General features: G+C 57.9%; 1 protein-coding gene across 2 annotated transcripts in view; it reads left to right on the top strand.

Annotated features, from left to right (window-relative positions):
* Positions 1 to 1,469: 1,469 nt before the first annotated feature.
* Positions 1,470 to 15,921, top strand: part of INSR (insulin receptor) — a 71,023-nt gene continuing 56,571 nt past the window's right edge. For both annotated transcript variants that reach the window (XM_004595727.2, XM_058657773.1), the window contains exons 1-2: positions 1,470 to 1,997; positions 9,404 to 9,955. In XM_004595727.2, the coding sequence (XP_004595784.2) occupies positions 1,898 to 1,997; positions 9,404 to 9,955 (652 nt within the window). In that variant the 5' untranslated portion in view covers positions 1,470 to 1,897. The remainder of the gene's footprint in view (positions 1,998 to 9,403; positions 9,956 to 15,921) is intronic.

The following is a 15,921-nucleotide window of genomic DNA, read 5'->3' on the forward strand; positions in this document are numbered from 1 at the left end:
CACATCTTAATTTTTTAAAAAAAAGATTTTTAATTTTTATTGCCAAGTCAGATATACAGAGAGGAGGAGAGACAGAGACAGAGAGGAAGATCCTCCGTCCGATGATTCACTCCCCAAGCGAGCGCAACGGCTGGTGCCGTGCAGATCTGAAGCCAGGAACCAGGAACCTCCTCCAGATCTCCCACATGGGTGCAGGATCCCTGGACTGCTTTCCCAGGACACAAGCAGGGAGCTGGATGGGAAGTGGAGCTGCCGGGATTACAGCCCGCATCCATGTGGGATCCCGGGGTGTTCAAAGCAAGGACTTTAGCCACTGGGCCACGCGGCAGGGCCCACATCTTAATTTTTACATAGCCCCAAATCTGTGAATGCTATGTGGGTCTCCCAACTGCATGGGTTCAGGGGGCTCAAGCCGTTGGCACAGCCGGAGCAGCCGGGACTCGAATCCCGGCTGTTCTGGTTAAGCAAACAGGAGTGGAGTTCTAATCCTGGCCTAAGGCTTCCAACTGGCAGTCCCCGCCGGCCTCTTCTCCTCCCCCACCTCCCTCCTCCTTCAGCCTGGCTTGTTCCATGCCAGGTCCAGAGAGCCTTGCCTGGCCACACCTTGCCAATCCAGGTGTGGATCTTCGGCCCCCCACATGGCGCATCTTGGAATCCTTGAATGGTTTCCTGTTTGTCTCCTCTTTATCATCGCTTGGCGAGTTCACTTCTTTATCCGCAGGGATCTGTCAGTTGGTCGGCAAATATTTGTTAAATGGGAGAATCCGCAAGCAATCGGGGGTTTGTAATGCGAGCAAAAATAAACAGGACCCGGTTCCTTCCGGAAACCCGGCTGCCTTTGGGAAACGGTGCGTGTCCACCTGCTTGCTGAGGGTCTCCCCGCCTGCTCGCCAGGGGCCCGGGGATGGAGAGAGCTGGAGTCGCTGGTGTGGGTGGGTCATGCCCCAGGAGGAGTGTGTGTGTTTGTGTGTGTGTGCGCGCGCGCGAAGCCCCAGCACTCAGGCGCCAGTGCTTTAAGGGAGAGCCAAGATACGGTGCAACGTGGTCGAGAGATTCCAATGTATTCGCCGTCCAACCCTCGGTTGAACAAAACGCACGGGTTTGGCCTGGTTGCCTGGGGGCCCTTGGGGGGCGTCCCCGGCTTCCCAGGATGTTGTTTAGGGGCGCTTGCCTCCGCCCCTCCGCGCTCCTCCCGGGGTGGGGACCTGGCGCGCACCCGCGGTGGCCCCAGGAGCGCCAGCCAGCAAGCCTCTAGCGCGCACCGGGGAGCCCCGGAACGGGGTGGCAGGCGAGGCGGGACCATGGGGATGGGGCGGGGCCGGGTGGCACCTCCCTCTGCCCGCCCTCGCTCGCTTCCCTCCCCGGGGCCTCTCCCGGGCGCCGAGTCCCTTCCGCGGCCAGATCCGCGCCGCCTTTTCCCGCAGCCTGCGCTGGGGCCCAGCTGACGGGCAGCGTTGTTTACGGGGCCAGAGAAGCCCTTGCTCCCGCCACCCTCCCGCCCGCCCCAGCGCCCCTCTGTCCCCTGGGCCGCCGGGGGCGCAGCTCGGAGCGCACGAAGCCCAGCGCCCGGGGAGGACCGGGGTGCACCGCAACACAGCGCAGAGCCCCGGAGAAGGGGCGGGGGCTCCCCGAGATCGCGGGCCGCAGTGACCGGGGGGTCGGCGCCGCCTCCTCCACCACTACCTCCTCCTCCTCCTCTGGGCCTCACGGCCGTTGTCTGGAGAGTCCGTAGAGGCCGCGCGGTCTCCAGGGCCCTCCCCGCGTGGGGAGCTGCAGGGGCAGAGAAGGACGCGGGGCCGCCCCACCCCAACCCCTCACGAGTGGCCGCTCCGGAGCATGACCCCTACGGGCCGCTGCCGCGCGCTCTGATCTTTGGGGACCCCGCGCTCCCGCAGCCATGGGCGCCGGGGGCCGGCGGGGGGCGGCGGCCACGCCGCTGCTGGCGGCTGTGGCCGCGCTGCTGCTGGGCGCCGCGGGCCACCTGTACCCTGGAGAGGGTAAGTTGTGCGTGCGTGTGTGTGTGTGTGTGTGTAGGGAGTGGTGGGTTGAGAAGGGGGGCATGCGCGCAATCACGAGTAGGGGTGGCAGGGAGCGCCACCGTGCGCGCGGGACCCTTGCTGCTTATACCGCTTGGCCAAAATGGAACCCGGGGGGGGGGGTAAGGAGTGTGAATTCTCTTCACTCGCTAAGGGACAAGTGCTATGGCCGGGACAATCGCTCCGGTCCCCGTGGCTTGGCTGGGGTGGTGGTTGTCTAAGCGGTGGCGGTGGCGGGAGGCTGCTGACCTTGGCCTTTGGTCAACCCGTGCGGGCGCGGGCGCCTCTCTTGAGAGCGCGCCCCCCTCGGAGCCCTGCTCGCTCCCAGGCCGCCACCCGCGTCGTGCTCCTCGGGGCGGTGGGGTCACTGGGTCGGGGCGGCCCTGGGCAGCCAAGCGCCTGCCTGCCCGCCCGCCCAGCGCGTGCAGTTTGGAGTCTGCCAACGCCCCGGGCGAGGGCGGGAGGGGTAGGGAATGGCGGGGACCCTCCCACTCCAGCCCCTGCTTACGACCTGGAGCGAAGGCAATAAATGAGAACCGCCTGTTACAATTAGTGTCACCGTTAGACAGCTGGGAGGACCTGGGGGCGTCCCACGGGTTGACCCCTGTGTGCCCATTTCCCAGAGAAGAAAACCGAGGCCTCCCTCCTCCCTCCCCAGGCAGGACCCAGAACTCAACAGGCAGAGCCAGGACTTGAACTTCTCTCCGTGTGTTCAGTTCTGCTCTTGGCGCCAATAGCCTGTTGTCGCTTGGTCCGTGTCTCGCTGGTGGTGTTGATGTTGCTGTGCCGCTCTGGGAAAGAGATTGAGTGACACGTGGTGGCAACAGAAGGGGGTGGACCCCAGTTCCTGCATCTCTGTCGGCACTGTTGCTGGTGAGAGACACGGCCGGGGCCTGATTCGGGCAGGAGAAGGAGGAGGACATTGGGGGTTTGTGTGACCACGTCCCAGCCCTGGACTTGAACGTGTCCTTCTGTGTGTGTGTGTGTGTGTGTGTGTGTGTGTGCCAGCACGTGCGTTAGCCTCCTCGGGTGCTTGTGTCCGGACGCCAGGGGCCCTTTGCTCTCGGATGACACCTTGTTAAGGGTCGGAGCAGCTTCTGTGGGGCTGGCCACGTGGTGTGTTCTCTGGCTGCCCTGTCACCCTATCCTGGGAGGCGAGGGAGGTGGGCTGGCGGGGGGGGGGGCTCACCCTGTTGCACGGATGGAGGGAATGGCCCTGGTTCTGCGAATGTCCCGCCCCGCTCCGACACTAGTGAGGGGCTGAGCTCTCGAAGGAGACCCCACACGCCCCACCCCGAGCAGGGCGGAGGGCAGAACTTTGCAGATAGTTGGTCACCAGCATTACCCCTGGGGTGGGGGTGCGGGTGGGCTGTGAGGACATTTCGTCTTGCAGCCGTGGGTGGTGGGATCCTTGTGGGATATCTGGCCTGGCTCTGTGGGCTGTGACAGCATGGGAGACTTGGGCAGTTGCAGAACCAAGATGGCTGTGGGATGGGTGACTGGGCAGGCGGTGGGGGCGGCAGAGTTTTGGGGGAGCTCCTGGAAGGGGAGGCTCACTCTTCTCTGGCCATTCTTCCTCATTGGCAGTTCACCCCGTTTCCTCCCCTCCCCCCGCCTCACCAGGGAGACCAGCCCCCTCATCACTGCCTTCCCCTGCTGGTTCCTGGAGAACCCCTCCTTCCCCCCCGACCTTGGAGACCCTCCCCTGCTCCAGAAGACCCCCGAGGTCACGACCACTCCATTACTAACTCCTACCCTTGCCCAGGCTCTGGTGTGTAGGGGGGTTCTTGCTATGACAACCACACACAGGTCTCCAGTGAGCCCCAGGGGACCTTCCCTCTCCTCTCTGCCTCTCTCCCCCTTCCCAAGCCCCACCTGGACCCCCACAGCCTTCTGCCTGCTGCCTCTCCCCCGCCCCTCTGTCACCTTTCACCCCTTGCCCCGCCCACCCACCCATGGCCCTGGCGGTGACTGGCTGGTGTCTCCAGCCGCCTGGGGCTCTCTCAGAAGTAACTCTCTCCTCCCTGCCATCTGGCCGGCCTCGGTTCACCCTTCTGGGTCCAACGCTGCCCGCGCCCAGCAGGACAGATCAACTTCTGTCCTAGTCCATTCTGTCCCTCGGCCCCAGCTAGCATGAGGGGTGGTGGTGGTGGGGGTTTCCCGCCCACAGACCCCATCTCTTGCACCTTCTTATAGCCCACTGTGTAATTTTTTTCTCCCTAGAGCCCAAACACCCATCATTCCACGTGACACTCCCCTCCCCACCAATACCTTACTGCCCAGGCCCCTGGGGGCACAGCCACTGGCTGTTTGTGCAAATAAAGTTTTATTGGTAAGGGGCCACACCCACGGGCTGACTCATGATATATTGTTGTGTGCCCTGCTGCCCTAAAGGCCGGCTGTTGGGAGTTTCTATGACTCTTTGCAGAGAGTTTGTTGCCCCTGACTTGGTTTGCTGTCACCTGGCTGGGTCTGGCTGGTGCTGATGCCTAGCGGTGTACTGAAAATGTCCCTGGCTCTGGCTGGGCTAACTGGACGGGTCCTCAAGGAGGGAAGGTCACCCACCTCCCCTTCTTGGTGTGTGTGTGTGTGTGTGTGTGTGTGTGAGAGAGAGAGCAAACTTGGGACTTCCTAGTGTCATTTGGCGTCTCTGCATTGATGCTGTGAGCTCAACCTCCTGGGTCTCCAAAAATCACGCACTGCTTGTGCAAGGATCCCTTAGGTTCATTTCTTTTAAGATCGATTTTTTTTTAATTTTTGATTGGAAAGGCAGATGGACAGAGAGAAGGAGAGACAGGGAGAAAGAGCTTCCATCCTCTGGGTCACTCCCCAAGTGGCCACAATGGCCAGAGCTGAGCTCATCAGAAGCCAGGAGCTTCTTCTGGGTCTCTCACGCGGGTGCAGGGTCCCAAGGCTTTGGACCATCCTCTACTGCTTTCCCAGGCCACAAGCAGGGAGCTGGATGGGAAGTGGAGCAGCCAGGACTTGAACCGGCGTCCCTATGGGGGATGCTGGCACTTGCAGGAGGAGGATTATATTTCACTGTGCTCTCCTCTCCCAACCTCCGGTGTTAATTTCTATCAGGAACCACTTCATGGGGTCGGGTTACTGCAAGAGGTTACTGCAAGAGTGTCCGTCTCAGTGTCTTCCTCCCTGCCCCTCACTCAGTTGCATACCCGGGGTCCGGCTCTTCTGCTGCCCATCCTGCTTCCTGCTGAAGCACCTGGCAGGTGGTGAACCCGGGTTCAAGTCGCCAGGCCTTCGTCTCCCACGTGGGGGGACCTGGAGGGAGCTCCTGGCTCCTGGCTGCTTCCTGTCCCCACTCTGGTTGTGGCAGTGGTTTGGGAATGAGTGGATGGAAGATCTCTGTCTCTCCCTCTCTCTAAAACAAGGAAGTAAACAATAGAAATCTTAAAAAAAAAAAAAAAAAACATTTATTTATTTGAAAGAGAGAGAGAGAGAAAGAAAAATTGACTTGCTAGTTCACTCCCTAAGATGACAGTAGCGAATAGCGCTGGGCCGGGCTGAAGCCTGGAGCCAGAAGCTCCTGCTGGGTTTCCCATGTGGGTGCAGGGGCCCAAGAACTCAGGCCATGTCCTGTTGCTTTCCCAGGCACATTAGTAGGGAGTTGGATGAAAAGTGGGGCAGCCGGGACTCGAACCGGCGCCTGGGTTGCTTGCGGGCGTGGCATAGCTTGCTTAACCCACTGCACCACCATGCAACCCTTAGGTGCTTGCTTCTCAGGCTGTGACAGGTGTGCGCCTGCTCCGTCATTGTCTCTTCAGACGCCTTCCTTGGAACACCGAAGCCCCCCTGGGGTGGTATGGGTGCGCTGGTTCTACCTTGGAAAGCTCCGTCAGGTGGCACAGAACGGCTGGCCTGGGGTGGCACTACCACTGCCACTGGTGTGCCAAGGGGTGGGAGACTGCCGTGGCTTGTGGGATTTGAGAACCGCATTTTGTGATCTGCGAGGCCAGATGGGCTGTTCTGTACAGTCGCCTGGAGCCTGGCTCTTGAGTTCCAGGATGGAGTAGGTTGTGGGCTGCGGAGCGGTAGTGTTGTGTTGGGAATGTGACTTCAAGTTCTTTAAACACAAAAGTATTGCATCGGGTTTATGCCAAAGCCCCTGCCTTTTGTTTGGAAGCAGTGGGATGTTATTATGAGATCCTTTTCCGGAAGTTTATTATTATTATTTTTATCTCTTTTTGAAAGAGAGAGAGAGAGAGAGGGGTCAGTGTGATTGAGCTGATCCTCTGTCTGCAAGCATTAGCATCCCATATGGGCACTGGTTCGTGTCCTGGCGGCTCCACTTCCCCTTCCAGCTCCCTTCCTGTGGCCTGGGAAAGCAGTGGAGGACGGCCCAAAGCCTTGGGACTCTACAACCGCATGGGAAATCCAAAAGAAGCTCCAGGCTCCTGGCTTCAGGTCAGCTCAGCTCCGGCTATTGTGCCCATTTGGGGAGCGGAACCAGCAGATGGAAAATCTTTCTCTCTGTCTCTCCTTTCTGTAATTCTGATCTGCCTTTTCAATAAAAATAAATTTTTCAAAGAGAGCGAGCGAGTGAGTGACAATGGGCCACATGGGCTCACCCCACTGGTGCCCGCAAGAGTTGAATTGAGCCTGAAGTTGGTAAGTCATTCCACGTCTCTTGTCTGAAGGACAGAGATCCAGTGACCTGAGCCATTAGGGTCACTCCCTGAAGGGGGCTGCGGCCAGAGATGGGTCCCCCTCTGTGAGATGCAAGTGTCTTAAGCGGGGAGCTTCAAGCACCTGCTCTGAAACGCAAATAGTTCCGCTCCCACGTGGTGACTCACGGGCCACTGGGCAATACTCCACTGCGTGCATGTGTGTGAAGTTTGCACTGTTCTCCTTTGATTTTCTGGAAAGTTGGGTCCTGCAGGTGGTGGCGAGCAGGTCACCACCTGTCCCTGGCTTGTGGTTACCCACCTGTCCTGGAAGTGCTGTCCTTTTGTTTGGGATGCTTTAAGAAGTCTCCTGCCTCACCACACCCAGTGAACATGTCCTACGGCTGAGAGAGAAAGAGAGAGAATCTTCCATCTGTCTGCTGGTTCACTTCTCAAATGCTTGCCACAGCCAGGGCAGGTCTGGGCTGAAGCCAGGAGCCCGGAGCTCCATCTGGGTCTCCAAGTACTGTTAGCACAAGGGATCCTGGGCTACCCTCCCCAGGGTTCATGTTAGCAGGAGCCAGAAGCAGCAGCAGAAGGGGGATTTGAACCCGGGAAGGAATCCCAATTGACATTCAAACACATACATGTTTAGTTTATTTGAAAGAGTTAGCGAGAGACACACAGAGAAATTTTCCATCCACTTCCTAAATGGTTGCAGTGGCCAGAGCTGGGCTGATCCGAAGCCAGGAGCTAGGAGCTCCTCCGGGTCTCCCACACAGGTGCAGGGTCCCAAGGCTTTGGGCCGTCCTTGACCACAAGCAGGGAGCTGGATGGGAAGTGGAGTGGCTGGGATACGAACCCAGCACTGGGGCGTGGGACGGCAGCATTGCAAGCAGCTTGCGTACCCCTAGTCTGTTGTCATGACCTTCAGCTGGGGAAGTTGAGGCACGCAGAGAGGCCGGGGCGAGGTGGCCGACAGGTGGGCAGGGCTGGCGGGAAGGGGGTCCATCAACACCTGTTAGAATGTCCTTAAGTAGGGAGGTGTGGGGTTGCAGCAGCGGCATGCGCGCCCCGTGGGCACCTGAGCCCGGAGCCTGTCAGGGCAGGACCCCCGCGTCGGGGAGGGAAGCCGCCGCCGTAAGAGCGGAAAGAATGCGGAGAGGAACGTGTGGGCCCCAGCACGGGTCACTGGGGAGCACCTCAAGAATGCGATGGCGGGCGCTTGGCGCGCAGCTTGCTGGGGGCTGTTCTGGCTGAGCCAGAGGCAGCGAGGGGCCCCGCCCCCCAAGGGTCTCGCTACTTCCTTCCCTACCGCCCCCTCGGCCCTCTTGCTGTTGCCTTTGTGAGGAGGAAAAACAGAAAAAAAAAAAAAAAACTCTTTCTGGAAGGTTCTTAGGTTCCCCTGGCTCACCCAGGGAGGTGAGGAGGAGCAGGTTCCCCAGCCCATCAATTTGGGTTTGAGTGCTGTGGACACAGGGTGACTGGCAAGCCTGTGCAGGGCCAAAGGAAAAACAAACAAACAAACACTCCGCTTTTTTTAAAAAAAAATGTGTTTATTTGTGTTGGAAAGTCAGATATACAGAGAGGAGGAGAGACAGAGAGGAAGATCTTCCGTCCGATGATTCACTCCCCAAGTGAGCCGCAACGGGCCGATGCGCGCCGATCCGATGCCGGGAACCTGGAACCTCCTCCGGGTCTCCCACGTGGGTGCAGGGTCCCAAAGCTTTGGGCCGTCCTCTCCTGCTTTCCCAGGCCACAGGCAGGGAGCTGGATGGGAAGTGGAGCTGCCGGGATTAGAGCCAGCGCCCATATGGGATCCCGGGGCTTTCAAGGCGAGGACTTTAGCCGCTGTGTCACGCCGCCGGGCCCCAAATGGTTTTTTTTTTTTAAAGATTGATTTTTTTTTTTAAAGTGGGAAAGGCAGATTGACAAAGAGAAGGAGAGACAGAGAAAGATCTTCTGTCCACTGGTTTACACCCCAAGTGGCCGCAACTGAACTGGTCAGAAGCCAAGAGCCAGGAGCTTCCTCTGGGTCTCCCACACGTGGGTGCAGAGTCCCAAGGCTTTGGACCGTCCTCCACTGCTTTCCCAGGCCACAGGCAGGGAGCTGGATGGAAATGGAGCGGCTGGGACAAGACCTGGTTCCCCTATGGGAACCCGGCGGTTGCAAGGCAAAGATTTAGCCGCTAGGTTACAGAACTGCGCTCTACACTTGTAGTTAAAAATGTAGAGAAAGAGGGAGGGAGAGAGAGAGAGAGAGGGATCCTCTCCCCCTACTGGTTCCTGCAATGAACAGGGGTGGACTGAGGCTGCAGCTGGGAGCTGGCAACTCCATCCAGTCTCCATCCAGTCATTGGAACAAAGCCCACTCCTGGCTGCCTCCAAGGCACTGCCGTTAGCGGGGAGCCCCGTCGAGGTGTCTACCGCGGGGCTCTAACCCTTCCTCATGGCACGGGAGAACTTGCCTTGCCATTGGATGGTCAGGCTGACGGCTGTTCCCAGAGGGACTGGAGGTTTCCGGCGCTAGCGAGTGTGTGGAGAGGGGTTGCTGGCAGTGGGCAGTGGACAGTGCTTGGAGAGTTATCATGCAATCGCCCTTCATGCTAGGGGACAAGGCGATGCGTGTGGCCCAGCCGCGTCTGGTTGCCCCCTGTGGATGGTCACCGGCACCCGGGGGGGGGTGGGGGCTTGGACCACTGGGAAGCAGCTCCTTACTTCCTCCCGTTCATTGCCCCGCAGTGTGCCCCAGCATGGACATCCGGAACAACCTCACCAGGTTACATGAGCTGGACAACTGCTCCATCATTGAGGGCCACCTGCAGATCCTGCTCATGTTCAAGACAAGGCCCGAAGACTTCCGGGATCTGAGCTTCCCCAAGCTCATCATGATCACCGACTACTTGTTGCTCTTCCGGGTCTACGGGTTGGAGAGCCTCCGCGACCTGTTCCCCAACCTCACGGTCATCCGCGGCTCCCGGCTCTTCTTCAACTATGCGCTGGTCATCTTCGAGATGGTGCATCTTAAAGATGTGGGGCTGCCCAGCCTCATGAACATCACGCGGGGCGCCGTGCGCATCGAGAAGAACAATGAACTCTGTTATCTGTCCACCATCGACTGGTCCCGCATCCTGGACTCGGTGGAGGACAATTACATCATGCTCAACAAGGATGACAAAGAAGAATGCGGGGACATTTGTCCCGGGACTGCCAAGGGCAAGACCAACTGCCCTGCCACTGTCATCAACGGGCAGTTTGTCGAGCGCTGCTGGACGCACAGCCACTGCCAGAAAGGTACGCTGTGGCTGGGGAGTTGGGAGGATAGGATGGCGGGGAGGACGGGACGAGGCACTCGGGGCTCAGGGTTTGGGTCTGAGGGCGGCTGCCTGTCTGAGGCCAGGAGGTGGCAGGTGCTAGTTGGAGGCCTCCGCTGTGGCCAGGGTTCTGCAGGTCACGTGCTTCCTGGTATGATCAGGTTATCGACTTGCTATCCACATGGGATGTGTTCTTTAAGGTGTATTTGGGGCCTGGCACGGTGGCCTAGCAGCTGGAATCCTCGCCTTGCGCCCGGTGGGGTCCTATGTGGGCTCCGGTTCTGGTCCTGGCGGCCCTGTTCCCCATCCAGCTCCCTGCTTGTGGCCTGGGAAAGCATTCAAGGATGGCCCAAGGCCTTGAGATCCTGCACCTGCGTGGGAGACCTGGAGGAGGTTCCTGGCTCCTGGCTTCAGATCGGTGCAGCACCGGCCATTGTGGCCGCTTGGGGAGTGAATCTTCGGATGGAGGATCTTCCTCTCTGTCTCTCCTTCTTTCTGTATACCTGATGTTGCAATAAAAATCAAATAAATCTTATTAAAAAAGAGATGTATTTGGTTATCTCAAAGCAAAGGAGAGAGATTGAGAGATCATCTGTCCACTGATTGATTTACTGGCCCACGGCAACCAGGGCTGGGCCAGACCCAAGCCAGGAGCCAAGGGTTTTCCATCTGGGTTTCCCACTTGGGTAGCCCTTGGGCCTTCCTGCCTCTGCTACCTTCCCAGGAGCTGGTTAGGAAGAGGGATGCTCTCAGTAAGAGATGCTGACATTGTAAGTAACGGTTTAGCTTGTTGTGCCCTAACGCTGGCTCTAAAAGGATACATTTTATATTCATTTTTATTTGAAAGAGTTTACAGAGAGAGAAGGAAAGACAGAGAAAGACATCGATTTTTTTCCATTCGCTGGTTCACTCCCCCCAAACGGGAGATGCGCGGAAAGGCAGGAGTGGGAATATGGGGTTGAAAAGAATGAGCTGCTTCCTATGGGACTGTGCAAGTTACGATGCTGGCTACGAGGTGTTTGGCAAAAGCTGTGGCTCGGTGTGATTTCTTGTGGCCAGGGCTGTGACTTCGCCTCCCCACACCTTCCCACGGGGCAGGTGTCTCTGTGGGGGGTCGAGCTGTCGCTGGTGTCCGTCCCCCTGGACCTGGGTCCGGGGAAGGAGTTCCTGCATCCCTGCAGAGGGTGGGGAGGTGCTGCTGGCCTGCCCTGCGCTTGCCCGGGAGTTGCGGGAGGAGCCAGCTGACGGATCTACATTTTTTTTTTGCTGGCTGCGCTGGGCTGGTTGGACCTTTGAGGATGAGTGTCCTGGGCTTTGTCATGTACCTGCAGTGCGCTTTTGCCGTGGGAACCCTTCGCCCGTTACATTTTCAGAGCCGATTGGAGCGGCGAATGACGATGATGATATATGGTGACTTTGAGTTTGAGAGATAGAAGCTGGGGAGAAAGTACGACTTTCCTACCGGGGCTCAGGGCTATGGGGGAGCTGGAGGTGGTGATGGAGTCCAGGGAACCTTAGGGAGGGTCTGTGAAAGTCCCCGGAGGGGACACCCCAGGCTGAACCCTGGAATGGGGGTGAAGGGAGATGAGGGCCTTTTAAGAAAAAAAAAAATTTTAAGAAAATCTTTTGATGTTGAGTCCAGGATGATTTTTTTTTTTTTTTCCCCGCACAAGGGAATGATACCTGCCAGGGTCCCCAGGTCCCAGGCATCTGATATGCCTCTCAGCTCCCATCAAGCTGGGTGGTGGGGGGGGCGGTATCCTCTGGGAGTCCTGTGTGGGTGGGGAAGGAGTGGGGTGAGCACCCAGTGGCTGTTTTTGAATGCCTGCCCCAGGCGCAGGATGACTGAGCTCTGCCCCGTTCCGTTTGCGGATTGCGATGGCAAAGGCTGTGGTGCCAGGAAGTGGTAGAGGTGGGACTCGAACCTGGGGATTTGGGCTTGGACTCTGACCTCTTGAGCAAGTGTTTTCCAAGGCTTATTGTGGAAAAGTGGCAAAGTGCAGGGACTGTGGAAGAAAGAGAGAGAGAGAGAGAGAGAGAGAGAGAGAGAGATCCTGCCTCCCGCTGGGCCACTCCCCAAGTAACTCTAGATAACTCTCCAACCAGTGGCTCAAGTGCTTGGCACCCATGTAGGGACCCAGGTGGAGGTTCCTAGGACTCGGCTTGTCCCAGCCGCTGCGGGTTTGTCTGTGCCTTACAGATTAAGAAGTGTGGAAACTACCACCCCTGTTCATCCAAGTGCTTTGTAAAGGGCTGGAACAGTGGAAAAGAGGATGACCTCTGCTTGAGGTCTTCACTGCCCCCAGGCTGCTGGTTGGCACCCCAAGGAGGGGGTTGTAAGACCCCTGGGGACCCCCCAGGCCTTCCTGCCTGTCCCCAGGCATCCCCAGACCTGGCAAGTCTCGCTACCCCTTCCAGATGAGCTGTAACAGCTGCCCCCTTCCCCTCACCCCCTGCATCGTTCTGGATGCTTCTGGAACGCATCACGTGGGGATCATAGAAATGCCTCCACAGCTGTGCTTCGGTCACCCGCGCCCAGGGCAGCAATGAGAACCTGCTCAGGAAACACATGTGCAGACCCGCAGGCGGAGCAGCGCTGTCGCCAGCATGGGGGGCCACAGGAGAGAGACAGAAACATCACATTGCAAACAGGCTTTTAATTTATTTCTTTCAAAGGCAGAGTGACGGGACTCACGCAGTAGCCTAATGATTAAAGTCCTCGCCTTGAACGCCCTGGGATCCCATATGGGCGCCGGTTCTAATCCCGGCAGCCCTGCTTCCCATCCAGCTCCCTGCTTGTGGCCTGGGAAATCAGTCAAGGATGGCCCAAAGCCTTGGGACCCTGCACCCGCGTGGAAGACCCGGAAGAGGAACCTGGCTCCTGGCTTAGGATCGGCACAGCTTCGGCCATCGCGGCCACTTGCGGAGTGAACCAGGGGATGGAAGATCTTTCTTTCTGTCTCTCCTCCTCTCTGCAAATCTGACTTTCCAATAAAAATAAATCACATCTTTAAAAACAAAAAAAGAAAGAGTGACAGAGAGAGAGAAGGAGAGCTTCCATCTTCTGGTTCATTTCCTCAACACTCAGGGTTGCACAGGGCTGAAGCCAGGCACCAGGGGCTCCATCCGGGTCTCCCATGTGGGCACGTGAGGCCCAAGTGCTTGGGCCATCCTCCACTGCTTTTCCAGGTGCAAGAACAGGGAGCAAGATTGGATGAGAAGCAGCCAGGCAGGTCTCGAACTGCTGCCTGTATGGGAATGCCGGCACAGCAGCTGGGAGGGCTCAATCCACTGTGCCACAAGGCCATCATTTCTCGCTGTGCCTGAGTTGTCCGTGTCGCTCCTAGCCCAGCCTCGTGTGAGTATGAAGACAATCTGATAGGGCTGAGCGTTAACCACCGGCCCAGGCCTCTACGCAGGGGGCAGGGAGGGTCTTGGAACATACTTCCCCAGAGATGAAGGGGTCCAGCTGTCCTCCATGAAGGTTTGAGGGTGCAGATGGGCACCCTAACCAGATGTCCATCTAAAGCCAGCTTTTCGGGCCCAGCAGCGTGGCCTAGCAGCTAAAGTCCTCACCTTGAACGCACTGGTATCCCATATGGACGCTGGTTCTAATCCCGGCAGCTCCACTTTCCCATCCAGCTCCCTGCTTGTGGCCTGGGAAAGCAGTGGAGGACGGCCCAAAGCTTTGGGACTCCACACTCGCGTGGGAGACCTGGAGGAGGCTCCTGGCTCCTGGCTTTGGCATTTGGGGAGTGAACCATCGGACGAAAGATCTTCCTCTCTGTCTCTCCTCCACTGTGTATATCTGCCTTTCCAATTAAAAAAAATATAAATCTTTTAAAAAAAAAAATAAAGCCAGCTTTTCACCTGGAGGAATGAATTGGGCTCGGTCTCTCAGGGAGGTGGGTGGGTACAGCCACAGCCACTCCCCCCGCAGGCCCTGTGGCAGAGGGGACCCGTCCGACAGGTATTCCTCTGTCTTGAGGGAGGTTTTTTCCCCATGGCGTCACCAGGTCATTCAGGACTCCAACATGTACTGCCCGCCACTCTCCCCAAGTCCCTAACAGCACCAGGCTAGTACTTCATACTGTACCCCGCTAGAAAGAGGGTAATACGAATGCTGCAGTGTCGAAGATTTCACTGGGGCCAGGCACGGTGGCCTATCAGGCTCATCTTTTGCCTGGAGCGCCAGCATCGCATAGGGACACTGGTTCTAGTCCCGGCTGCTCCACTTCCCATCCAGCTTCCTGCTCGTGGCCTGGGAAAGCAGCAGCAGATTGTCCAGGTGTTTGGGCTCCTGCACCCGCGTGGGAGACCCCCTTTGTGTGCTCCCGTCTCCTGTCTTGACTCTGGTCCAGCCTTGACCCTTGGGGCCATTTGGGGGGACTATATCAGCGGCTGGAGCATGTTGACTCGTCAGTCTCTGTGGAAGTCTGACTTTCGATGAAGTAAATAAGTCTTTGAAAAAGCTCCCAGCTCCTCCTTTTTGCTCTGACTTGTGCAAAGAATTTCTCCTCCCTTTCCAATGACACAGGGAGTGTTTTCTCAACCTTTCCCTGTCCCCCCTACCCCCCAACCCCGCCTGCTCTGTGAGAGTCCCTGGAGTCGAGGAAGGAGGGATGGAAAACAGCAGGTGTAACAAAGAGGCTATTATGAATTCCTCCCAGCGAGATGAGGAACAAGGAAGCGGGTAGGCGTGCTGACGCGGGGGAGAGTCTCCCCACCACGGGTGATGGAGTATAAGGCATCCATCAGTTTCTCTTTCACGGGGGAGCAGGGGCACCCCGTACAGGTCCGCTGACGCAGAGCAGAGCAGGTGTGGGGAGCCGGGAGGTTGACTCAAGCCCCAGACCCTGAGCCTGCCTGTTGGTCCTTCCGCCTGGGAACGAAACTTCTCAGCGCATGCGCCATTTCCTTAGCGGGAAGCTGTTTGCATCCCGTAAAGCGCGGGCTGGACGCTGGTGGCTTCCCCTGGCTGTGTTGTGGGCAGGCAGGCTTTGGCGATGGCACAAGCCACCTGTGCCAGTGGAATGTCAATGCACTGCGCGGTCATCCGGCTCTGCGTAGCCAGGTTTGGCTGCGCAGGCGCTCTAGGGTGCATACCCCAGATGACAACAGTCTGATCGAGCGTGGTCTCGACTATTCTATTGCGGTTTTAGAAAAGACATGTTGATTGGGCCTAGCACAGTGTCTCCATTGGCTAATCCTCCCTCTTCAAGGAGCAGGATCCCATATGGGCACCGGTTCTAATCCCGGCAGCTCCACTTCCCATCCAGCTCCCTGCCTGTGGTCTGGCAAAGCAACAGAGGACGCCCCAAAGCCTTGAGGACCCTGCACCCGTGTGGTGGGAGACCTAGAAGAAGCGTCTGGCTTGAAAACAGAATACCAGAGACAGGGAGAGATTTGCTTCCATTTCTTGCTTCATACCCCAGAGGAGTTGCAATACCAGGGCTGGGCCAGGCTGAAGCTAGAGGAGCCAGGCTCTCCCACATGGGTGCAGGGACCCACACCCTTGGGCGGCCCTCTCCTGCTGTCCCAGGTGCAGGAGCTGGATGGGAAGCAGAGGAGGCGTGAACAGTGTCACCCGCTGCCTTCTAGTGCTGGCTCCTCGTCCTTAGCAGTGAGAAAGAGAGCTTGAGATATTTTGCCCCGAGGTCCCATCAAAGGTGAGGCTGGGTCTGGCATTCAGTCCATGGTTTGCTTAGATTTTTTTTTTAAAGATTTATTTTATTTGTATTGGAAAGGCGGATATACAGAGAGGAGAGACAGAGAGGAAGATCTTCCGTCCGATGATTCACTCCGCAAGTGAGTGTAACGGCCGGTGCTGTGCGGAGCTGGAGCCTGGAGCCAGGAGCCAGGAACCTCCTCCAGATCTCCCACACGGGTGCAGGATCCCAAAGCATTCGACTGCTTTCCCAGGCCACAAGAAGCAGGGAGCTGGAT

The sequence above is a fragment of the Ochotona princeps genome, chromosome 33, assembly GCF_030435755.1.
Source record: "Ochotona princeps isolate mOchPri1 chromosome 33, mOchPri1.hap1, whole genome shotgun sequence".
Lineage (NCBI taxonomy): Eukaryota > Metazoa > Chordata > Mammalia > Lagomorpha > Ochotonidae > Ochotona > Ochotona princeps.